The 26,217-nt window shown below is 40.2% G+C and overlaps 1 protein-coding gene across 7 annotated transcripts in view; it reads left to right on the forward strand.

Moving 5' to 3' along the window:
* KCNQ5 (potassium voltage-gated channel subfamily Q member 5) overlaps window positions 1-26,217 on the forward strand; it is a 504,374-nt gene that overhangs the window by 339,653 nt on the left and 138,504 nt on the right. For all 7 annotated transcript variants that reach the window (XM_021073129.1, XM_003480275.4, XM_003480277.4 and 4 more), the window contains one exon: window positions 25,642-25,768. In XM_021073129.1, the coding sequence (XP_020928788.1) occupies window positions 25,642-25,768 (127 nt within the window). The remainder of the gene's footprint in view (window positions 1-25,641; window positions 25,769-26,217) is intronic.

Here is a 26,217-nt window from a genome sequence, read left to right on the forward strand (position 1 = left end):
GCAGTGCGTATACAATCCAACTGCAGCGGCTCAGGTCACTGGCAGTGTGGGGTCCATCCCTAGCCCAGTGCACTGGGTTAAGGATCAGGCACTGCTCCAGCTGTGGCACAGGTTTCGGCTGCAGCTCAGATTCTTCGATCCGTGGCCTGGGAATTTCCATATGCTGTGGGTGTGGCCAGGGAAAAAAAAAAAGAAAAATGGGTTAATTTTCATTTTTTAAGTTTCACTTTAAGGCTTATGGACATGAGAGGATAAACCACAAGTCACTGCTTTCTCTTGAAAATCAGAGACAGGATTACCCAAAACTATTTTCAGTATAGGTTACTACTAATCACTCTTACTTATGGAATTTGGGGGTGGAGTTAAAAGCCAAAAGCTGGAAGCAACGGGATGTATCCTCTGTTCCCTTGCAGGCCTACGTCACACTTAGATGTTGAATGTTGGGTTGGAATATGGAGTGGGTCATGTAGGCATACAACAGGGGTCACAATTAAGGTGAAAAGACATATGCTTCTGAAAAGTAAATTAGAGAAAATTTTGCCAAGCTGTAAACAGCAGCTTGACAATATCACAGGCTAATTTCAAAAAGAATGCGGCAGGTCTGGCTTCCTCTGGGGCTAGAAATTGTAATGAATCCACAGAACAGTACTGGAAAATGCAGGACAGGAGAGAGACGTGCAGTTGTGACAGGCTCTCTCCAGTCTGGGCTTGCTGAAGACTGATGGAGGGCAGTTTGCTGCTGCAGGACCTCAGCATCAGGAGAAAACCTGGAAAGCCCTCATGGAAGCAGAACAACCTCAACAAAACCATGCAAAGCCCAGACCCAGACCACCCTCACATGGGGCCCAGAGGGGAAAGGAGGCTTACCACCCCTGGGCCTGCAACAGAAGGGAGGACTCACTGTCCCCCACTCCCCACCCTTGAAACTCCTGAACTTTATTGTTTTTAATCAGATGGAATCAAATACAAATCAACATCAAATGCAACCTTCAAAGAAAGACCAACCCCAGCATAATCTGCAGATGTCATGCACCGTGACGGAGTGGCAAACATCCTCCTCTTTGGCCTCTTTGACTTCATGGTGGTAATAACTGGGGGAAATGTGAGTTGATTACACACCCATGAATCTTGGGGGTGGTTCTGTCCCACTTGCCCAACCCATCTGCATCCCTCCATCAGGCTCCTTCCTGGGTCACTTTCTGGCTGTGATCTGGGATCCACGGCAGGGGACAATTGTGCACTCAGGGTCACCATAGCCTGGCAAGGATGGGCATCCCACTGGTTTAGGCAGGTGGGCTATGTGACCAGGTTGGAAATCTTGTCTCTTCGTGGAGCCCAGGAAAGATCTTTGGAGAGCGCTAGGCTGGGGGTCCAAAAGGGAAACATCACTGGGTCATTCAGAGGCCCGGAGCTGTGAAGACAAGTGCCTCCTCAAGTCACCTCTGCTGCCTGAAGGATATTTTTCACCTTGAGCTGCTCATCAGTTCATCCCTTCATTTATTCACTTATCAAATACTCAGTAAGCACCTGCCAGGGATGCTGTGAGCTAGAGGCACTACACATGCCACACACACTGTCGTCCATATGGCCCCCATCCCTGTGGGTGACAGCTCCTTACAGTCATGTTTCTACATAAACAAGGTGGAGAATTTTGAGTATTATGCATATGCAGTTTGTTCTCTTTCTTCACATTGCCATAATGCAAATTACCTCATATGAAACTATAAATTGGGTAATGATGTTAGTGTAACATGGACGTTAAAGATGATTTCTCCCAAATGAAAGCAGCTGAGCATAAAGCATTAGCAGCCTAGCTGAACGCAGCAAGCCTGAAACGAGACCACCATGGCGCCTTCTTTATTTAGGACACTTGCTCTGCCTGGGAAGTGTCTATGAGACTATTTTCCTTAATCTGTACAGACATCACAAATGTAAGGCAATAAATCAAAGCGAACCATCTCTAGCCTCACCGCATTTTGGACAAAGCCTGTGCCCCTCTACCTGTGATGTCTGATGCAGGGCCCTTGTCTCCAAACCCAGCAGCCTGCACCCTTCCTGATATCCCCTTCCCTCAAGCTTTCTCCACATTAATATTTGTGATGGCCAGGATTGCAGCATCTCCCTGTTAGAATTTTGGATGCCTTGGTTTTTTTTGCTTTTTTTTTTTTTTTTTTTTTTTTTTTTGGCTGTGCCTGTGAAGGGTGGAAGTTCCCAGGCCAGCGATCAACAGTGACCCAAGCTGCTGCAGTGACAATACCGGATCCTTAATCCATTGTACCACAGTAGAACTCTGACACCTCTTTTTAATTGGACTAATACTTTATTAGGATTGTTGTTTTTGTTAGAGCTCTATTTATAAAGTTCCATAGGTTCAGTGTGGTTTGCCCAAACCATATTTTTATCATAAGCTCTGTTCTTTTTAGTGAGCAATCTTGTCTAAAACCTGGCTTTTCATAAATGCATTTACTGATTTTTTATTGAAGTATAGTTGCTTTTTTCTTCTTTTCTTTTTGTTTGTTTTTTGTTTTTTTAGGGCCTTACTCACAGCATATGAAGTTCCCAGGCTAGGGGTCGAATTGGAGCTACAGCTGCCAGCCTACACCATAGCCACAGCAACACCTAACCCAGATCTGAGCCATGTCTGAGACCTATACCACAGCTCACAGCAACACTGGATCCTTAACCCACTGAGTGGGTCCAAAGATCAAACCTCTTGTCTTCATGGATGCTAGTCAGGTTCTTTTCCACTGTACCACAATGAGAATTCCCTGAAGTATAGTTGATTTACAGTGTTGTATTAGTGTCTGGTGTACAACAAAGTGATTCAGTTATACACATACATATTATTTTTCATATTCTTTTCAATTATTATTTATTATAGGATATTGAATATAGCTCCCTATGCTATACAGTAGGTCTTTCCTATTTATATATTTTATCTATAGTAGTTTGTATCTGTTAATCCCCAATTTCAAGTTTATCTCTCCCTCCTTTTCCCCTTTATTACCATAGATTTATCTTCTATATCCATAATTTGTTTCTGGTTTGTAAATAAGTTCATTTGTGTCATATTTTATATTCCACGTATAAGTGCTATCACGTAACATTTGTCTTTCTGACTTCATTTAGTATGATAATCTCTAGGTCCATCCATGTTGCTGCAAATGGCATTATTTCACACTTTTTATGGCTAACATTCCATTGTATATATGTACTGCATCTTCTTTATCTGTTTGTCTGTTGATGGACATTTATGTTGCTTCCATGTCTTGGCTATTGTAAATAGTACTCCTATGAACAAAAGGGTGCATGTATATTTTTGAATTAGAATGTCATCCAGATATATGCCCAGGAGCAGGATTGTTGGATCAGATGGAAGTTCTCTTTTTAGTTTTTTAAGGAATCTCCATACTGTTCTCCATAGTGGTTGAACCAATACACATTCCCACTAACAGTGGAGGAGGGTTCCCTTTTCTCCATCCCTCTCCAGCATTTCATCAATGCATATGCATTGTGGCAGAAAAGCCAGTATAAGTGGGTATAAGTTTATCCATTCTGTCAGTTCGGAAGCACATGCTGCATTCTGCACAGTAATTTGGTCTTTTCAAGTGAAAGGCATCAGCTCATCCTCAGGTCATAAGGATGACATGGGAGGTGTCATTCTTAGGTCAAATAAATCAGAGGGATAAAAACCTACATCCTCTGTGTTCTGGGGTCCAGCGCAGCTCCAAGGGCATCCTCTGTGGCCGCGGATGGTCGATAACAGCACTCATCACATTCCAATATGATTGTCGATTTCCAAACATATTTTATTTCTGCTAGACAGAAAACTGCCTAATAATTGGGAATAGTCTGTATTTCCTAGTTTGTACCACAGTGCCTAGCAGGTAGGGGTTATTCAAAAAAAGTGTGAATAAACTAAATGACCTGACCACCCAACCCAAGGAAACCAACTTACATACTCCACATGCAAGCCTTTTTTGTCAGCTCTGTATCATTACCACCGTTTGATATTTTCTTGCTTATCCATGACTGTTTTTCACGATTGGTTTCTGTCCCCAGAATGCAAACTCTTTAAGAGTGGCCCTTGTTCTGTTCATCACTTCCACCCCAGTATCAGGAACAAAAGAAGCGCTCAATGCCTGGGAGAACGGAGGTGCAAAATAAAACTATCGCCTGCATGAAACTAATACTAGATCTAGATATTAGAGTATAAATTCAGTGCCTCCATGGAAACACTGAATACTCTGGCTGCAATTAATCTTTTAATTTTAGCCAGTATAAAATTCTGAAAACAATTTTTCATTCTTTAGAAGATCTATAACAGCAAGTACAAGTGGTGTTGAGCACAAGTTTCAAAATCTAAGATAAAATGGTTATTTGGTAACTTTTGCCTCTTTTATCCCCACTCATCCCCATTTTCTGGTGAGCTTCAGTCACTCTTCTGAATCTAGGATGGTCAAACATTTTTGTTATTAAAGCAAATATTCTTACCTAGTGTCAAAGCAGGTTGATCATCAACATTAAAGAAAAATAGTACAACATGAGTTAGCAACCAACATTAAAAACAAATAGGGTCATATAACAAGAGAGAATGACTGCAGTGTCTCAGTCAGTTACCCATAACACTAACAGATTTTAATTAAAAAGTCGTTTAGCAATGACTGACTCCACCACTGATCTCTAGAGGCCAAAGAAACAGGCACTAATATCTCCAGTTTTCTAAGCTAGGGTTTTAGATCACTTCAGCCTAAGCATAAACAAACTAAGTGGTCATCACTCCCATCTAGAACTCATGCAACATATTATTGATACTTCTCTCTTGACACAAATTTGGCTTTAAACAAACCGTGCATTAAACAAGGATTTCTTTAGTACCAGTTATATTCTAGTCTCTGTGCCCTAGCTTTCTCCCTAATCTCACTTGAATTATTCTATCTTCTCCCATTTTTAAGGTAAAATTTCAAATAATTTTCTGAATTAAAAGACCAAATTTCTTACCTGGAGAGAGAAAGAACCAAAAGTGAGTGAGAGACCCAAAAGTTAATAGAACCAGAGATTATGCGATAGTAAATATGATGGTATAATGGAAATGTGTAAAAAGGACAATTGGTTACAATAGAGGAAGAGACTCGTTTCTCCATTGCTGGTTAAGGAAGGCTTCCAGAGGTGGGGACATTTGATCTGAGTCTAGAGTCACAAAGGTCTTGGTCATTCTGGCTGAATTTTAGGGGATTCATGTAGACAGATAGAGGCTCAGGGGGAGGTTGGAACCTGACTTAAAGAGCTTTGTTTTCAAAAGTAAAGTCATTTGGATTTTATGCTGTCAGCGATGAAAATCAAAAAGGAGTCTTTACATAGCACAATGACCTGACAGAATTTAGTTTTGAGAAAGGTAATTCTGACTGTACCTTGGAGGAGAGCTGGAATAGAGAAGGAGCAGTGGGGGCAGGAAAGAACAAGGATTCTGCATTGCCCTGAACCCTAGGGGCATCCAGGCTAAAACAGAAGCAGAGGGGATGGGGAGGTAAGCATAGATTCAAAGGACTTTGTGAAGTTGAGCCAACAAGTGGTGGTGTTTGAGATGGAGGTGAGGATGCCTGTGCTTTCCGACTTTGAGGTGTGGTTAAATAGTGATGCCATCACCCAAACAGAGAACACAGAGCAATTGACAGGTTTAAGTTAATTCATTTGAGAATCATCAGAAGGTATTGGAAATATTTATCTATAATTAAGAGTCTAGATTTGGAGTCATGAGTATGTAGGGGAAATGAAGGAACCCTGAGAGATGGAGGGTGAGAAAATTAGAAAGAGCCACCACCATTTTGATGACCAAACCACTCTGAGATCAAAACCAACACTGTACTCTCATCTTGTGTTGTACTGCTAGAAACCTTAATGCCAAGCAGTCCCTCTGTTAAAACTTCAAATTGAGTCCTTTCTTAGGTGCCTTCCCAGGACAGGGCTGGCCATCTGCATCATCTTCAACCCCAGCATTTAGCTTGCCTAGAGTATTAGCTCACAGCAGTCTTCATCCAAAATCCTGGTGGTCCTGATGGTGGATGCAAAATTGTGGAGGAAGCCTTCTTCCTTTGAAAGAGGTATGATCAACATTGCACTGAGGACCCAGTGAAATTAGTTAATTTTTTAAAAAGAAAAAAAAAATTGCTAAGGGATCACTGAGAACCATTCTTAGACCTAAATCTAGAATAGAAAGTCATGAAGCTTTAGGGTGATTATAATCACCTGCTGCTGCCCGTTTTCCCACAGGAAAGAGGGATGCCGTTCTCCAAGAAACAGAGCATTTGGGCATATTCCTCTCAACTACATAAATGTCAGAGGTTGTATGGCATCAGTGCTTTGCAGGAATCTAGCATCTTCCCTAAATATCAGTTCTCTTTCTAACAATCATTGGTTAAACGAAAATTGCCTCTTCACACAACACAGGTCATGTTCTGCACCTTGAGAACTGCTCACCTAAGCTCTTGTAAACCCTAAAAACATTAGCCCTTACCCTTAAGCCCCTGATATCAAATCCTGGGCAAATACCTGAGCAGCAAATATCAATATAAGACTTTAGTCGCTGGCATAAACATTTTCATCATCAGAACAGAATAATTTCAAAGGAAAATAATTACTTTAAAAATTGGTTAAAGTTTTAGTTTACCTAAATATGTATGCTCCCTTTGATGTCATAAAATGATAGCTGAGGATAGAAAAAAAAACACAGTTTGGGATTTTCAAGAGGTGAGATCAGGAATGCCAAAGAGAAGAATTAATTGTTTGGGAAAATCTCCAAGAAAAGTCCATCTGAAATGAGAGATTACTTTCTCTTGACTCAGTAATATTCAGAAACATAGAGGCATGAAATAAAATTTCAACATGATTTGACCTTAGCCAGAGCCAGAATTCATTTTTATGTTTCTTTGGATGGCCAACAAAAAATTGTTTTTAAATTATAAGATGGAAATTTCTAACAACTGTGGTGAGTAGCCACTTTTCAGAATGACATTTCAGATGAACAAAAACATTATTTAAGTAGGTTCTTTTTCCAACAGTCAGAAAAAAAAAATCACCAAAGCAAATAACCACTCTCAACTTCTGTGAATCATGCCCTAGCCTGAGGATGTTAAGATGCTAAAAGCACTCTACGTGCCCAGTTGTCATCCACCACCCTCCTTTGCACAGCTCAGCACTGCTTAAAGCAGTCTCCCCACACTCAAAGATTTCAACACTTAAGTAATAGTATCAATTATAAGCTATATGCTTTTATTAATGTCTAGAACACTCAGCATTTGGTTAAGAAATGGAGACAATAATGCTATTTTATCCCTCAACTCTTTAATAATATACTCACTCCTTTACATGCAACTTTAAAGTCCGAAAATAAGGAAAGTTTGAAGTCTCTTCTCCCCAACTTTGGCTTGCCTACAAAAAAAGTGGAGAATTATCTGATTCTTTTTGTTGTTGTTGTTGTTGTTGTCTTTTTGCCATTTCTTGGGCCCCTCCCATGGCATATGGAGTTTCCCAGGCTAGGGGTCTAATAGGAGCTGTAGCTGCCAGCCTATGCCAGAGCCACAGCAACGCAGGATCTGAGCTGCCTATGCAACCTACACCATAGCTCACAGCTGGCTTGTTAACCCACTGAGCAAGGGCAGGGGTCGAACCCGCAACCTCATGGTTCCTAGTCGGATTCGTTAACCACTGTGCCACAATGGGAACTGCCTATCTGATTCTTTTTGTCTTCATACCATCCCACAGACTTTTGAGCCAGACATTTATCAAATTTGGAGAAAAAGAAGACAATTTTACCAAATCCATTGTAGCATAATTGATGCTTTAGAGTCTCAGCAAGAAAAATTTAAACAGAAGATTAAGATAAGCAAGTGTAGGGTTTTAAATCATACGAACATATAAATAAAAATATTTTGGGGTATGGCCAAGAGGATGGAGTAGGAACACCCTGAGCTCACCTCTTCCCATGGGCACACCAAAATTATAACCATTTATAGAGCAAATATCTGTAATAATGACCAGGAGATTAGCAGAAAAGATCTTCTATAACTAAAGGTATAAAGAAAGAACCACATGAGATGGGTAGAAGGGGTTAAGATATAGTATAGTCAAGACCCACAGTCTAGATAGGCCACCCATAAACGGAAAGATAATCACAATTGTGGAGGTTCTCCTCAAGGCGGAAAGGTCCAAGCCCCACAATGGGATCACCAGAACAAGGGTGTTGTACTGAAAAAAAAAAATGAGCCTCCAGAACATCTGGCTTTGAAGGCCAGTGAGGTTTGCATATGGCAGAACCAGAAGACTGTAGGAAACAGGCACTGTGGTCTTACATGCAAAACACCCACATTCTAAGACCTAGTACAGAGGCAGTAATTTGAAGGGAGCCTGGATTAGACACTTGCTGACCTTGGAGAGTCTCCCACAGAAGTTTGAGGCAACTGGAACTCCTCCTGTTGATATAGATGGTTGCAACAACCATTTTTAGAAACTCATTCTACCACATGGATACTGGTGCATGGATACTGGTGCTGGACACTGGAAAGCAACATTTTGAAGTCTTCCCTCTAGCCTGTTAGCACCAAAGGCTTACCTGCTTACTAGTGGGCCATAGCTAGCCTTGGAGGCCCAGATCCAAAGCCAGCCATACTGGGACCCAACCCTACCCACCAGCAGGCCAGCAGCCACTGCATGAGGCAGTACTTTGCAGCCAATAGAGATGAGGGTGAGCCCCTACATACCAGAACACTCACAGTAGTCAACAAAAGAAGGATCCATGCAGCCCACAGAGGGGGAACCCCCAGAGCATATAACTCAGGTGACCAGAAGGAAGTGAGCTGCTGGGAAATGGAACCAACCAACTTAATACATAGAAATAAAAACAAAGAATTAGGCAAAGTGAGGAGACAAAGGAATATGTTGCAGACCAAGGAACAAGACAAAACCCAGGAAAAACTAGGTAAAAAGAGATGAGTAGTATATACAATAAAGAGTTAAACATAATGACCATAGGAAGTTTAGAAAACATAAAGAAAAACCAAGCAGGGCTTAAGAATACAATAACAGAACATTTTAAAATACACGAAAAGGAATCAGCAGTAGATTATATATGATACAGAGGAATGGATGAGAAAGCTGGAAGACAGAGTAGTGGAAATCACACAAGCTAAAAAGAAAAAAAAATGGGGGGAAAAAAAGGATAAGAGACCTTTGGAACAACATTAGGCACACAATATTCACAATATAGGGGTCCCAGAAGAAGAGAAAGAGAAAGGGGCATAGAAATTATTTGAAGAAATAATTGTTGAAAACTTCGCTAAACTAGAGAAGGAAACCAACATCCAGCTCCAGGAAGTACAAAGTCCCAATACAAGATGAGCCAGAAAAAAAGCATTCTAAGACACATTTTAATTAAAATGACAAAAATTTGGGATAAAAAGTAAGTCTTAACAGTAACAAGAGATCAAAGTTCCTATCGTGGCTCAGTGGTAAAGAACCTGACTAGTATCCATGAGGACTCAGATTTGATCCTTGGCCTCACTGAGTGGGTTAAGGATCTGGTATTGCCATGAGCTGTGGTGTAGGTCACGTACGTGGTTCAGATCCTGCATTGCTGTTGCTATGGTGTAAGCTGGCAGTTGCAGCTCTAATTGAATCCCTAGCCTAGAAACTTCCATATCCCGCAGGTATAGACCTAAAAAGACAAAAAAAAAAAAAAAAAAAAGAGTAACAAGAGGTTACTCTACCTGTAAGCCTCTTTCACCAGATACCTGCTTGGCACTCACCCTTAACTTCCAGTCTGCTCAGAAAGGCTTCCCCAGTTCTCCTGCTTCAAGCTGGACACCTACCCTCTATCCTCAGCACCTTTACCCTCCTTGATCACTCTCTATAGTAGCATTTGCCTCCTCATGTTCTATAAAATGTACTTATCTATTAGGTTTAATGTGTGCCTCCCTCACTGGTGGGCAGAGATGTTTTTTTTTTGTTTGTTTTTTTGTTTTTTGTATATAGCGATTTTTATTTTTTTCCATTATAGCTGGAAGAGATTTTTTTGACTCTTAGCCCCCTTCTGTATCTCCAGCATTTAGAAGGGTACCTGGCACATAGTAAGCACTCAATAAGTATTGAGTGAATACATTTATTTTACTTGGTAGTTATAAGAGGGATTTCTGTGTATCAGCTGCTGTCCTAAGCACTGTACAAATATTAAGTCATTTAAACCCTGGTTAAACAAAAACAAAAACAACAAAAACAACAACAACAACAACAACAAAACCTATAGAGAAATTTTACCATCATATGATAGAAAAGTGAGATTAAGTTAAATTGTCTAAAGTCACACAGCTGGTAAGTGGCAGAACCCCTCCATGCTGCTAACCTGTGCTGTCCACTAAATGAATGAATGGAAAACAATGGCATCTCAATTTTCTCCACTTTGTCCTAAATGTCCTTCTATGACCACATTACCAATAGTGGCCTAACCAAGTCACCACGCTGGCCCTCTCCTTCCCTGGAAGGGGAATTTGCAGCTCACTGGGCGGCCACTGTCAGGGAGAGAGGCAATTAGATGATTTACTGGGGCAGGTCACAGAGGATACTAAAAGGATCAGAATACAACATGTAACTTCAGAGCAAAGGACTGCTGGAGGTGGCTGTAGAAACCGGTCACAAACTCCTTGGATCAGCTGTGGACAGTTTAGACCCTTTTTTTTCTTTTTTTTTTTTTTTTTTTTGGTTTTTGGTTTTTTTAGGGCATCATCTGTGGCATACAGAACTTCCTGGGATAGGGGTCAAATTGGAGTTGCAGCTGCTGGCCTACACCACAGCCACAGCAACACCAGATCCAAGCCTTGTCTGCAAGCTACACCTCAGCTCACAGCAATGCCGGATCCTTAACCCACTAAGTGGGCTCAGGGATTTACACCATGTCCTCATGTATACTAGTTGGGTTCATTCCACTGAGCCACAATGGGAACTCCTATAAACCCTTCTTTTGATCCTCTTGTCTTGCTTTTCTTAGGTTGGGGGCTGCTTCCAGCAATCACAGAGCCCTTGAGCCCCGTGTAGGACAGACTGACACCTATTTGCATACTAATTTATGAGCTAGCTATAGCTTATTGGAAGGATTGCTTCAGTGTTTAGGAAGCATTCACAGTGATTGAAAGAGGGTAATTAGAATTGGGGAGGAGGCATATTTCTTACCATTTTCCATTGAGTCGATATTTAGATAATCTCTGCTAACAAACTGTTGTCAAATAAAGATCCTGCTGGGTTTTCTTTAATTAATGAGATGGTTTGGTTGTAATTATTCCATTAATTGTTTAAATACAAATAAATGCTATTACAGATCTTGAAAACTATTTCCTCTTAAATATGTTAAACCTGCTCGCTTTTTCCTCTCATTTCTGTTCTTAACTTGCCTAGTAGTAAATCCTTTTTTTAAAGGGTACACATTTAGTGTTACCCAAACTCTAGCAGAATTACCATAAATTTTGAATTGGTGGGGGTGGTACTGGAATTGATGAGCTATATATATGATCTTGAAGATAAGACTCCTCTGGATTTGCATTTACTGTGCAAACAAGCAAAGGAAAAGAGTGGAAGAAGTGAACTTTCAGCAGTATAGACAGTTTATACTCTCTGATAAGATACTAATTTTGGATATGTAAAGCTAGTCTTCGAAAACTGTACCTTCAGTGACTCTTAGTCTCTATTACAGGGGAGGGGAGTGTGAATTCCCTCTTTTAATGCAGCTCTGTCCCCTGTCTGTCCAGACAGGGGGTTGAGAGGTGTGCATTAACAGGGGACCAGCAAGCAGTGGGTATTAGTTACGATATGTTGATGATGTGAACAGAGATCTTTGGCAGAAACAACATTATGGGTAAGAAAGAGTGATGGCAAGAAGATGTGCTACATATAGACAATGGAATATTACTTAGGCATAAAAAAGAATGAAATAATGCCATTTGCACAACATGGATGGACCTAGAGATTATCAAACTAAGTAAAGTAAGTCAGACAGTGAAAGACAAACATCATATAATATCGTTTAAATGTGGAACATTTTTTAAAAGATACAAATGAACTTGTTTGCAGAATAGAAACAGACTCACAGACTTAAAAACTCATGGTTACCAAAGGGGACAGGTGGATTGGGGGTTGGTATTGGCATATGCAGACTGAGAAATATGGAATGATTGGCCAACAGGGACATGCTATATAGCACAGAGAACTCTGCCCGATATTCTGTGATAATCTATGTGGGAAAAGAATCTGGAAATGAATGGATGTGTGTACATGTATAGCTGAATCACCGTGTTGTACAGCAGAAATTATCACAATATTATAAATCAACTATACTTCAATAAAACTTTTTAAAATGGGGGGGGAGGAAGTAGGAATGGTTTATGTACAATAGGAGCCACATCTGCCTGAGATAAAAGCTAGACACATTAAGAAAAGACGTTTTTCTCTCTGGTAGGGAGACCTCAGGATAACAAATTAGAATGAGAACGTGGCTTGGTGAATAACACAACAGAGAAGTGGATCGTGATAGAAACAAGAGGTACCCCCAAGTATTCCTTGGAATCAACTGTCAGGATAATTCACCATTAAATAAAATCAATATGTATTTGCGTTATGCTGTCTTATACTTAAGAATCATCAAAGTTGGTGTTCTAAATGCTTGGAAATTTCCCAAGTAATTTTCTTGTTTTTATCTTCATCTCAGTTTTTCTTAAGACATGGGTATAAAAGACATTTATTCTTAATCTTTTGTTTAATAACACGAATGAACAGCAGGCAAAGGACCTCATTAATTCAAATTTATCAATGAACAGATTCTTCATCTTTCCAGTTTAAGTATATACTTGATTTACAGCATGACCGGTCTTGAATGATTTTAATTGATAACTAGAAACCATTAGGGACGTAAATAAACATCCCAGAATCATGACAGATCTCTTAAAGGATGCAGTGTGAAGAGTCACATGGTTAATAAAATTGAAGCTACTAAAATAAATGATCTTGCATATGTTTGATTTTTCTTTATGACCTAAATGTTCAAAAGGGCATAATATTTCAGATTTTTCTTTAATTTATAAAATGTTATTAATGGAATATTTTTACAGTGTCCCAGCTTACAGACCTCGGGGATAGCTAATGTTTTCTGTTTACCAGAGGTGGCACAGAGAGCTGACATGCATTTTCCACTTATGGTGATGTGTTCTGTGAATAGGGTCTCCAGCAGATTTTTATTCCTTGGTTTTTCCCTCTCCTTTTCTTCTGTCTGAGCCTAGTTGATTGAGCCCCAATATCGGTTCTAAAAGCTTTTACACAAGGGCACAGACAGGTGTGTGTTCTGGTGCGTGGGTGACACACATAGAGAGTGTTTTCCTGCCTCTCAAAGCTCAGTAAAGGATGGTACTCTCATTGCCTAGAGCACAGCTGACCCTTGAACAAGGCAGAGGTTAGGGGCACCAACCCATGCAGTCGAAAACCAGTACAACTTTATAGTCGGTTCTCTACAGCCACAATTCCACAGCCACAGATTCAGCCAACCTCAGATCTGGTAGAACAATAGTAATAGTACGTATTTAGTGAAAAAAAATCGTATTTAAGTGGAACCCATGTTGTCCAAAGGTCAACTGCACACTAACAATAATAACACCTGGAGTTCCCCTTGTGGCGCAGTGATTAACGAATCCAACTAGGAACTATGAGGTTGCAGATTCGGTCCCTGCCCTTGCTCAGTGGGTTAACGATCCGGTGTTGCCGTGAGCTGTGGTGTAGGTTGCAGACGCAGCTCGGATCCCGTGTTGCTGTGGCTCTGGCTTAGGCTGGCAGCTACGGCTCCAATTAGACCCCTAGTCTGGGAACCTCCATATGCCGCGGGAGCGGCCCAAGCAAAAAAATAATAATAATAATAATAACACTTACCACAGTGATGGGGAAAATGTACAGTTTAGACAACAAAATGTGCTTCATTCTTATAAGAGAAAACAATTATTGTAGGTAGGAGAGGAGGAAGCCAAGACTTTTTAACATCAAAATGGCTTATTATCTGCTTGGTGGTCTATAAGGAAGGTGGGGCCAGTGGAACCAAGAAAGCCTGGGTGTGGTGTGGAGATCTGCAGTGAAGCCTGTAGTGGCTGGACATGGAAGGAAAGCAAGGCAGTATCTGATTTCTGCTGGACTCCACCGTTGCCCTGCCCCATATTTACAACCTACCAACCAGCCGAGCATCTTCTCCACTGGACAGCTCGACAGTTGAGCGTCTCCCTCCGTTAGCACAGACTCTGCTTCCTCAGTATTGAGTAAATAAATAAAACACTGGCTGATTCTTCTAGGCTTTCAGGAGACACTTGGGCTCCATTCTGAAGTTCTGTGTCCTTCAAAAACCAAAACATTTGGAGATTCTGCCTAAAACATGTTCAAATAAACTGTCCCTCACTTTTTTTTTTCCAGCCTCTCTTAAGAAGCAATCTTAACCAATGGTGAAAATCTATTGTTCTAGTGAGATAATGAAAAGAAGAGAGATCTCATCCCATGACTGCCAATGAAAACAAAATTATTGAGTGCTATAAATCATATAGAAGTGAATGTAATTACTGTTATTGCGCTCTAGCTTAGATTCATCAAAACAAGTACACTGACACCAAGACAGTGGGAAGCCATTGTCTCTCCCATCAAAATTAGTGTCAGTAATGCTGAATAGACAGGTTAGGAAAAAAACATGGGCCAATTAACTTACCCCAGTTTTTCCTCTAGCTTCCTCTTTTTCAGAACTTTGATTTTAATGGATTGATTAAGCAGTAAGATAATTAGTTTTTTTGAACCCAAAGTTTTGAACCAAAGGAAAAGTCAGCAAACATTGAGTGAGGGCCTGCAAGGTAGAGGGCTTACCCCATTGGGTCAGGAGCCTCTCATGGGGAAGCAGCACCTACATACTTACCCTGTCATTGTATGAATTTTCTAGTGCGAGTGTCTTATCATCCCAAACAGACGCTCTCCTGGCTTGGAGGGGTGGGTTGGAGCAGGGGCAGGGCAGATGCATTGCTCCCCTAGACATCCTTTGTGGTCACAGGATGTCCTGTACATTTGTCAAGCGACACAAAAAGCAGAACACATAAATGAAGTCAGTGCTGCAGAGCAGTTCATTATACTAAACAAAGCAAACACCCCAAAGGAAGAGAAAAGGGTTAGATTATCTGGAAGGCAAGGGATCTCCCAGTGCAAGAGCAGTTTCTTTGGTCCAAGCAAGAGAAGCTCTAAGGCAGGGATGTAAGGTTGTCCAAGAGCACACATGGTCCTGCTGGCCCTCGCCTCTTGGTAGCACTGAGGCCAGCTGTTTAAGAAAGAAAGAAAGGAAGGAAGGAAGGAAAGAAAAGAAAGAAAGAAAAGAAAAAGGCTGCAGAGTCGATGTGCTCACCTCTCACAGTTCTCTGGTGGCTAGAGGTCTAAGAACAAGGTGCCAGATGATGTAGCTCCCCAGTGACAGCCTTCTTCTGGGTTTGCAGATGGCTGCTGCCTTCTCACTATGTCTCCACATGGCAAAGAGAGAAAGGGGTCTAATCTCTCTTCCTCTTCTTGAGAGAGCACTAATCCCATCATGGGGGCCCCACCCTCATGACCTCCTCCATACCTAACCTGCTCCCAAAGGCCCCCTCCACATGCCATCACCCTTGGGGGTCAGGGCTTCAGCAGGAGTGTTGGAGGGAAGCAAACATTCAGTCCATAACTCGGTCCTAATTATTGTCTTGTCACAGGCATCACTGCCACCCACAAGAGAAATATCACCACCAAGGGAAGATAAGATTTGTTTTAGAGTCAACTTGGCTGATATGTACCAATTTCTTAAGGCCAGGGATATCTCTTGGTTGATATACATTGTTCATTTGTTTTAAAGAATTTTATTTAAATTTTTATAAGTATTTTAAAATTTTGTAAGTAAGAAAAACCCATTGCTTTTGCATATTTTCTTATTATAAAACTAATAGAGAGAGTTCCTACTGTGGCATAGCCAGTTTAGGATCTTGCATTGTCTCTGAGGTGGCACAGGTACACCTGCCCAGCACAGTGGGTTAAAAGGATCTGGCATTGCTGCAGCTGTGATGTAGGTCCCAGATGTGATGTAGGTCACAGCTGTGGTTCCTATTCAATTCCTGGCCAGTGGAACTTCCATATGCATATTGGGTGTGGCCAAAAATAAATAAATAAGTAATAAACCTGGAGTTCCTGTCGTGGCTCAGCAGTTAACAAATCTGACCGGCATCCACGAGGACGCAGGTTTGATCCCTGGCACTGCTCAGTGGGTTAAGGATCCTGCATTGCTGTAAGCTGTGGTGTAGGTTGCAGACGTGGCTCATATTCTGCGTTGCTGTGGCTGTGGTGTAGGTCAGCAGCTACAACTCTGATTTGACCCCTAGCCTAGGAACCTACATATGCTGCTGGTGTGGCTCTAAAAAGAAAAGAAAAAAAGCAATAAAACTAATAGAATGGTCTCATTTTATTTCCAGTATCAATATTCATTTTAAATTTAAATTTTAAATTATTTGGGGGCAAGCTCATATAGTTCTTGAGAGAAAGAAAAGCCTATAGATGATGAGAAATTGATAAATTAGCAACTTGAATCAAATGAAAACTTAGTTTTATTTCATTCCTTTTGGAGTCTCTCTTGATGTTCATACCACTTTGATCTGATTCAGGACTTCTAGCTTCAGTTCCAAGTTGAACTGGTTCCTTTGTGATTATTTGGCAGAACTTAGCAGAATGAATATCTGGGTTCAGTTCAAGGTGCAGCAAGCTGTTTTCAATTTTTCTAGCTTGGAGTTCATGACTCAGTGTTTTAGTTCTAACTTCTGGGGCATGCACACACACCTGTATACAAACTTTAAACCAATCAAGATATAATTTGGTTTGGGGTGGGGGACAAAAAGAACTCATTGAGCCTGCTTTCTGTTCCCCACTGCCAACCTGGGCTCCTCAGCAGAGAGTGGCCCTGTACCTGTGTCCCAGGGACAGACCCCACCCCTTTTCCCCCAGGCAGGCAGAGGGAAAAGCCTGAGCCATCCTTCACCTGATGTCATTATGACTTTAAGAAGGGGACACTTGGCGTTCCCATCGTGGCGCAGTGGAAACAGATTCGACTAGAAACCACCAGGTTGCTGGTTCGATCCCTGGCCTCACTCAGTGGGTTAAGGATCCGGTGTTGCCGTGAGCTGTGGCGTAGGTCGCAGACCCGGCTCAGATCTGGCATTGCTGTGGCTGTGGCATAGGCTTTTAAAGTGTAAATCTCCCTCTGAAAAAAATTCATTTAATCTCATTTATATGACAATATTCATTTATCCCAGAGGTTTTTCACATTATCATGTTCCATCATACGTGACGGGACATAGTTCCCAGTGCTACACAGCAGGATCTCATTGTTAATCCATTCCAAAGGCAATAGTCTGCATCTATCAACGCCAAGTTCCCAAGACATCCTGGTCCCGCCCCTACCCTTTGGCAACCACGGGTCTATTCCCACGTCCTGTTCCTACTTCTTTGCCCCCTTCCCTGCACACCCCTACTCAGTGTCTACTTAGTAACATCTGACACATTCTCGCCACCACCCTCCATACAAGCATGATTCTGTCTTCAACTCCAGGTAGAACCAATCCCCTTGGTAAAAACATTCACTTCCTCAAATTCTCTTCCAAAACACTAACAGCTAACATAACATCTTAAAAAGGAAAAAGACTGTGAAAGCAAGCTAGATTGATGAAGGCATGTGATGGCCTTCAAATGTTGGTTAGCAAGCATGTGTTTAGGGTCTTTTTCTGCCCTTTGAAGAGGCAAAAATCCAGAAGATGATTTACTTTTGTATTTATATTTCCATATCCTGATTTAAGCACTGCAGCATCTTAGGATCTTTAACTTCATTTCCTCAGTATGTATTTTAATAGAATTTTCCAAATTACAAAGAAGTATAACTGCAAGCCTTCTGACTGATGCCTTTCTTTGTAATTTACGACCCAGCTGACGTCACAAATCCTTTCCCTGCAGGGATTATGTGAGGAGGCATGCTGGCCTGCTTGCCCTATGTTACTTTAAGTACACATACAAAAAAACGAACAAAGATAGCTGGTAATTGATTATGTTGATATTCTCAATAAAGGCAGTAGTTCTAATTTTGTACATCTAATTAGCCACAGCTTTGAAGAACTAGTGCAAATGTCATGGGGTTTACAATGTCAGCATTTTATCTTCACAGAAATTCTATTTGATGGCATAAAACCAGAAAGAACTAATGGTCACAGCAGACAGCTTGTAGATTAGACAAAGGTCACTGTGTTTTAATGAACAGTGCTGTTAATTAATGAGAAAACATCCAGAACGTGAGCTGCTAGGCTTGTGACTTTGTACCAAAAAAATCAATCAATCTGTACCTAAAACCACTTTGAGTGACTCAAAAACAAAATAACTGCACAAATAGAATTTAAATCTCAAATTATACTGCAAAGTCATATATATCACTGAGATAGCAACACAGTCCTCTGGTGTGATGTATGGAGGCTTTTCCTTACTATCTAGAGGAGAGGGTCAATGCTAGCTTGATATCGTCAGTAGATATAATAAAAGGAACCTAGGACTAGCTCTATCCTGCCCCTTTGGTTTCTTAATTTCTATGTGCATTTCCTCAGTCTTTAAGAAAAATGGGAAAGGTACTCTATGCTTTACCAAAATTCTATGAGGATAAATTAGGAAACACTACAACTCCTTCAAGGCAGGTGATTCAAATAGTAAACAACACCTTCAGTTCTGTGGAGAACTGTCAAAGCCAAGCTTCTAGGATCTTCAGAAAAGAAGTACAGAACCATGGTTAATAACACCAGCTTTATGTTACAGCTTTCCTCCGAGTAGGTCTCTATGCAGTAATCTCTTTAGCAACCATTTGAGTAAATAAAGGGCATTTTATTTCCATTAAAAGTGAGAGATGGAGTTCCCGTTGTGGTGCCATGGAAGTGAATCTGACTGGTATCCATGACGATGCAGGTTCAATCCCTGGCCTTGCTCAGTGGGTCAGGGCTCCGGTGTTGCTGTGAGCTGTGGTGTAAGTCACAGCTCGGATGTGGCTTGAATCCTAGGTTGCTGTGGCTGTGGGGTAGGCCGGCAGCTATAGCTCTGATTCAACCCCCAGCCTGGGTACCTCCATATTCCTCAGGTAGGGCCCTAAAAAGCAAAAAAAAAAAAAAAAAAAAAAAAAAAAGGCGAGAGAAAAGGAACTGGTTTATTCTGAGGTACAGCAGCAAAGACTGTTTTCAGAGGGGCTATGTCATTGTACATTCCGCCCAGCTGCTTGAGAGTTCTAGCTTCTCCACATTGTGCCCAACACTTTGTATTGGCACTGTTCCTAATTTGAGCCATTCTACTAGGTGTATAGTGTTAACTTGTGTTTAAATTTGCATTCCCCACAAGGCTGATGATGTTGAACATCTTTTCATGTTCAATGACCTGTCTGTTCATATCTTTTGCCCATTTTCTAGTTGAAATATTTCTTACTACTGAGTTTTGAGAGTTTTTAGGTTTTCTGGATACTAGTCCTTTGTCAGATATGTGGTTGGCAAATATATTCTGTCTATAATTTGTGTTTTCATCCTCTCTACTTTTGATGAAATCCAATTTATCAATTTTTCCTTATATTGCTTTTGTTTTTGGTGCTAAATCTAAGAACTCTTTGTTTAGCTCAAATCCTAAAAATACTTTCTTATGTTTTTAACGAAAAGTTTTATAGTTTTAACACCTAAGCCCATGATCCATTTGGAACTGATTTTTGTATAAGGTGTGAGATGTAGATAGAGGTTCATTTTATTGCATATGGATGTCTGATTGCCCCAGCATTGTCTATTGAAATAGCTAGTTCTTCTCCCATTAAACTACTTTTGTCCTTTTATCAGATCATGAATTCAGCATATTTGTCTGAGTATATTTCTAAGTTCTCTATTCTGTTCTATGACCATTGTCTGTCCCTCTGCCAAAACCACAGTGTTGATTACTAGAGCTAGATAGCAGGCCTTAATATGAGCTAAAAGTGTTTCCTCCCTCTTTATTCTCTTTTTTCAGAATTTGTGTAGCTGTTCTAGGGCCTGCACCTTTCCACATAAACTTTAGCATATGTTTCTTTATGTTTACCAAAAAAACCTCACTGACATTTTTAAAATTTTTTATTGTTATTTCCCCAATACAGTTTTTTTTCTACTGTACAGCATAGTGACCCAGTTACACGTACATGTATACATTCTTTTTTTCTCCCATTATCATGCTCCATCATAAATGATTAGACATAATTCTCAGTGCTAAACAGCGGGATCTCATTGCTTTTTTGCTTTTTAGGACCGCATCTGCAGCATATGGAAGTTCCCAGGCTAGGGGTTGAATCGGGGCTATAACTCCCAGCCCATGCCACAGCCACAGCAATGCCAGATCTGAGCCACATCTGTGACCTACACCACAGCTCAGGGCAATGCCAGATCCTTAATCCAATGAGCGAGGCCAGGGATCGAACCTGCATCCTTATGGATCCTAGTTGGGTTCATTAACACTGAGCCATGATGGAAACTCCAAAACTTGCTGAGATTTTGATAGGAATTTCATTAAACCTACAAATCAATTTAGGAAGAGTTTACATCTTTATTATGTTGAGTCTTCCAATTCATGAACATGGTCTTTCCATTTATTTGGGTCTCCTCTGATTTCTTTTATCACCATTTTATAATTAACCAAACCTGTACAGAGTGTGCATGATGAAAATTATAAAATGTTGGTATTGTGATTTTAATTTTGGCTTCCACATCCTTATTGTTAGTATGCAGAAATGTGATTGGTGTTTGTAAGTTGATCTTGTACCTTGAAACCTTACTAAACTCACTTTTTCTTTCTAAGAGTTTTTTTTTTTTTTTTTGGTAGATTGCTTGTAATAGTCTCTGTAGACAATGATGCATCTGCAAATAAGAGTATTTTATGCCTGACTTTCCAATTTTGCCTTTTATTTCTTTTACTTGCCTTATTGTGGTGACTGAATTATGCAACTATGTTGAATAAGAGTGATGAAATGAACATATTTCCTTGTTCTTGATTTTAGGGAAAGGCATTCAGTCTTTCATCATTAAGTATGACATTAGCTGTAAGGGTTTTGTAGATGCTATTTATCAAATTGAGATAATACCCTTCTATTTCTGACTTGCTGAGAGTTTTTGTCATGAAAGAGAAAATTGGATATCCCCATGAAGAAGAAAGAAATTGGACCCTTATCTCATACCACGTACAAAAATCAACTCAAAATGAATGACTTAAACAGAAGGCCTCAAACACTAATACTCTTAGAAGAAAACATAGGAAAAGAGCTTCTTAAACATTGGTTCGGACAGTCTTTTTTGTTGGCTTATTTCATTTTTTAAAATTATATTATAGTTGATTTACAATATTAGATGTTTCAGGTGTACCAAATAGTGATTCATGCTTTTTAAAGGTTACACTCCTTATCGTTATCATAAAATACTGGCTATATTCCTTGTGCTATACAATATATCCTTGCAGCTTATTTATTTTAAACGTAGAAGTTTGTACTTCTTAACTCCCTAACCCCTCTCTTGCTTGCCACCTCCCCCTTCCCATTGGTAACCACTCGTTTTTTTCTTTGTATCTGTGAGTCTGTTTCTTTATCGTTATATTCCCTAGTTAGTTTTACATTTTAGATCCCAGGTGTGATATCATACAGTATTTGTCTTTTTTTTTTATTTTTTGCTGTGATTCCAATATCACAGACAACTAAAATAAAAATAAACAGGTGAGACTGCAGCTAAGAATCTTCTGTACAGCAAAGGAAATCATCACCAGAGCGAATGAGATGGGAGAAGACATTTGCACCAAACATCCAATAAGACATTAGTATCCAAATATATAAGGAACTTTTGTAACTCAATATCAAAAAAAAAAAAAGTAAAATAACCTGATTAAAAATGAGCAAAGGGCCAGAATAGACATTTCTCAAAATAGACATACAGATGACCAACAGGTATGTGAAAAGGTGTTCAGCGTCATTGATCATCAGAAATGCAAATCAAAACCACAATGAGATATAATCCCAAATGCATTAGAATGGCTATTATCAAAAAGACAAAAGATAGCAAGTACTGGTGAGGATACAGAGAAAGGGAAACCCTGGTACCTTGTTGGTAGGAATGTAAATTGGTGCAGCCACTGTGGAGAACAGCATAGAAACTTCTCAAAAAATTAAAAATAGAGCTGCCATAAGATCCAGCAATTCTACTTCCAGTCCTATGTCCAAAGGAAATGAAGTCAGGATCTCAAAATGATGTTCATTGCAGCATTATTCATAATAGCCAAGCTATGGAAATAACCTAAGTGGCCATCAATGGACAAACGAATAAAGAAGATGTGATAGATAGATACATACATACATACATACACACACACACACACAATGGAATATTATTCAACATTTTAAAGAAATCCTGCTATTTGCAAAAACATGGATGAACTTGGAACTTGGAGGGCATTATGCTAAATGAAATAAGTCTGACACACAAATACAAGTAGGGCAACATCTCACTTATATTTGGAATCTAAAAAGTCGAACATATAAAAACAGAGAATAGAATGGTGACTTCCCAGGCCTGTGCAAAGGGTACAAAGTTTAAAGTTTCAGTTCTGCAAGATGAACAAAACCTGAAGATCTAATATATAGCCTGGTGACAATAGTCAACAATAGTGTTATTCTCTCCTGGAAATTTGCTAAGAAATTAAATCTTTAAGTATTCTCACCACACACAAAAAAGTTACCTCTGTGAGGTGATGGGTATGTTAATCGGCCTGATTATGGCAATCACTTTCACAATGTAAATATGTATATACATCAAAACCTCACGTATACAGTTTTTATTTGTCAATCATACCCCAACAAAGCTGGAAAGTGAAAAGAGAAAAGGTGATAATCTCACAATTCCATTCCCCACCAATTCTGTCAGATCGGACATCCTTTCCCTTCTCTGGCTCAGCAGTGCTTTGTTCCATTTAACTGAAATAAGGTGGAAATTTCAGGACACAAGAGACAGAATCTGGTCAAAGTGGTTTCTGACTTTTGTTCCCAGTCATACAAGCACAAGTCTTGAGAGGGAATATCCCCAGGGCCTGTAGCTCTGGGCCTGAGAGAAACACTCCATAGTCATCTCATTGCTGCTCATGCAGTGACTGGAGATTTTTGAGGTTATTGTTCACATAGTCTAAAACCAAGCCCTCATGAAGAAAATGCAATGGTCTCATAGGAGAGGAGAATTCTGACCCTAGTCTTACTTCTCCAAAGCAGAAATGGTGACCCTGTAGTGAAAGCCAATTACAACTTCCTCTTTCTTTATTTGGAAATGAAGGATTTTTCCCAACATTTTTTTTAATTCAGCAGACAATATTCATGACTACAAGAGGACCTGAGTGGAGAATGTGTAGATGTAATTTGTCCTGCCTCAGGATACAACATAGAAACAGGGCAGGGAGGGCCTACCTTACCTCAGAAGATTAGCCATACACCTATGGGTAGCAGCTGTTGCCACAAAAGAGAAAAACCGTCCAATAGTTGCTCAGGCCACATTTGGGATTTTCTCAGCTATTCTTTGTAATATGGCCTCTTGCCAGTGGAGTGCCAAACTTCTTGGCACAAGTAAGAGGTAGAGGCAGGGATAAAAAGTGGACCTGCCATTAAACCTAGACTGGGTGCAGGCGCAGCTGCACAGACACCTGGGTTCAGCATGCTCTATGTGTGGAGAGATGAGCCGGTCAAACACAAGCCTGGCCTTATCCCAGGATTCACTCCCAGCTCTTCCTTACGTGGCACTTGTGCCACCTTCATGAATGAATAAATCCAACTACCTAGATGTATATACTCAAAAATGAAACAAAGTCAAAACAAAAGAAAACCTTCATATCCTTAAGGAATGTGTGTTGCCCATAGTTTTGGCTGTCTGCATAAAGTCCCCTTTGGAGCTTTAGCCCACAGATAGTTTTAAATTATTGTGAGTAGTGAGGATACTGGAGATTTGTTTCCCATCCTGAGAAATACTTGGATTACTTAGGGCAAGATAACAAAGGATAGAATGAAACATCCCTACTAGGCATTTCCAAAGTGCACCACATCCTCACATGCTCAAACTGAAGGAATAGACATTTGCCTAAAACTTGCCACCCATTTTTCTAAATTTGATAATGGCTTTTATCTTGGGACCTGGGACAGGAGAAGGGGGAGTGGATTAGGGCCTTTACTTTCTATGCTCCACACTGTGACATTTAGAAAATTTAACAAAGACCATGTATCACTTTTATAATTAAGCAATTGTAACAAAAATCAATAAATATTGCTCTATATTATAAATGCTGAGTCAACCCTTGTTTAAAAACAGGAGAGGAAAATATTTTTTAAGAGAAACCAATTTCAATAAACTCAGCGCCTATCCCTACCGAGGGCCAACAAGGTGATTGTGACAAGTTTGCTCCAACAGATTCCATTTGGTTTCTCATTCTGTGACCCACTATGTAATGGGCCACTTAAGTGGGCCTTTCCCAGGGTTCACTCACAACTCTTCCTAAATAATCTCAAAGTCTTTCTCCTGGAGCAAAAGTTGTTTTCTAGGCAGCTTCACCAAAGGGCAGCATAATAATTAACAAGCTTCACATTCATAGAATTCAGGGTCTCATTTCTGGCCAAGGATGTAAGTACCACACCAGAAAGTAACAAAACGTGCCATTTTATAAGGAGATTTTGACATCGTAACAAAAGAGTTCCATATACTCCTAAATATTTACTTCTCTTTCTCTGAGAACAAGTCTTAAGGGCTTAGGGATTATGTCACTCCTTGCAGCAAAATGAAGGTCTGTTTTCTGTAAAATTGTAAAGCTGTGTTTTCAGGCTTTGCTCTCTTATTTCAGATATTTCACGTGTTATCAGGTAACTAAAGTTAGTTGTGCTGTTCAGTCAACCCTCCTTCTCTGTAGGTTCTACATCTACAGATTCAACCAACTATAGATCTATAATATTTGGGGAGGAAAAATTCCAGAAAGTTCCAAGAAGCAAAACTTGAACCACATGCCCACAACTATTTATATAGCATTTACATTGTATTAGGTATTATAAGTAATCTAGAGATGGCAGAGTATATGGAAGGATGTGCGTAAGTTATATGCACATCCTACTCCATATTACATAAGGGATTTGAGCATCCCCAGATTTTTGTACCCACGAGACCCTGGATCCAGTCTCCCACAGATACCGAGGGATGACTGTATGTTCAGACAAGGGAGATCTGTAATTCAGCCTATACATTTAGTATTAAAACCGACCCCTAATTTGCAAAGCGTTAGAGTCTTGAAAAGGAATAACGTCCATGATAGGAAATACAGTGTGGGGTTCTGAAGTGCTCCAGGTTTAGCTTGACTGGGGGAAGAGGACATGTTAACTTTAGACACTAACAACTTGATGTTTTAGATGAAGTGGCTGAATATCCAGAAATATCCATGGAGCTTCTTGCTGCAGCTTGCTCCATAATGCCTCTCTCTGCCATGTCTTATTTGATCTTTTAGGAGTTCGTGATGATTGTCGTCTTTGGTTTGGAGTTCATTATTCGCATCTGGTCTGCAGGCTGCTGTTGCCGATATAGAGGATGGCAAGGAAGACTAAGATTTGCCCGGAAGCCCTTCTGTGTTATAGGTGAGTATCAAAGTCTTAGAGACCCAGATTTATGACACAGCATCCTTTTTTCCTTCTGTCTCCTGTATTGCAACATTTAATTAACATTAAATGCTAACATTCATGGATTATTTACCTTGGGCCAGGCACTCATGTTTTGAAAGTGTTGCCTCATTTAATCCTCATCACAACACTATGAGTTAGATATTTTTATTATCTCCATCTTACAGAGAGGTGAAGTAAGTTTCTAAAAGTAATACAGACAGTAAGTGGTGGAGCTGAGATTTGAGCCAGAGGGTCTGGTTCTAGAGCTCCCACTTCTGTCAAGTTAAGTTACACTGAGATACATGGTTCTCACCTAACCCTAACCCTAACCCTTCCTGAAATGGGAAGCATTGATTTCTATAGGTATAAAACCTCTTTTTGTTCTACGTAAGTTCAAGTTCTTGATCAGTTTCTTAGTCATGGTA

The sequence above is a fragment of the Sus scrofa genome, chromosome 1, assembly GCF_000003025.6.
Source record: "Sus scrofa isolate TJ Tabasco breed Duroc chromosome 1, Sscrofa11.1, whole genome shotgun sequence".
NCBI classification, from domain to species: Eukaryota; Metazoa; Chordata; class Mammalia; order Artiodactyla; family Suidae; genus Sus; species Sus scrofa.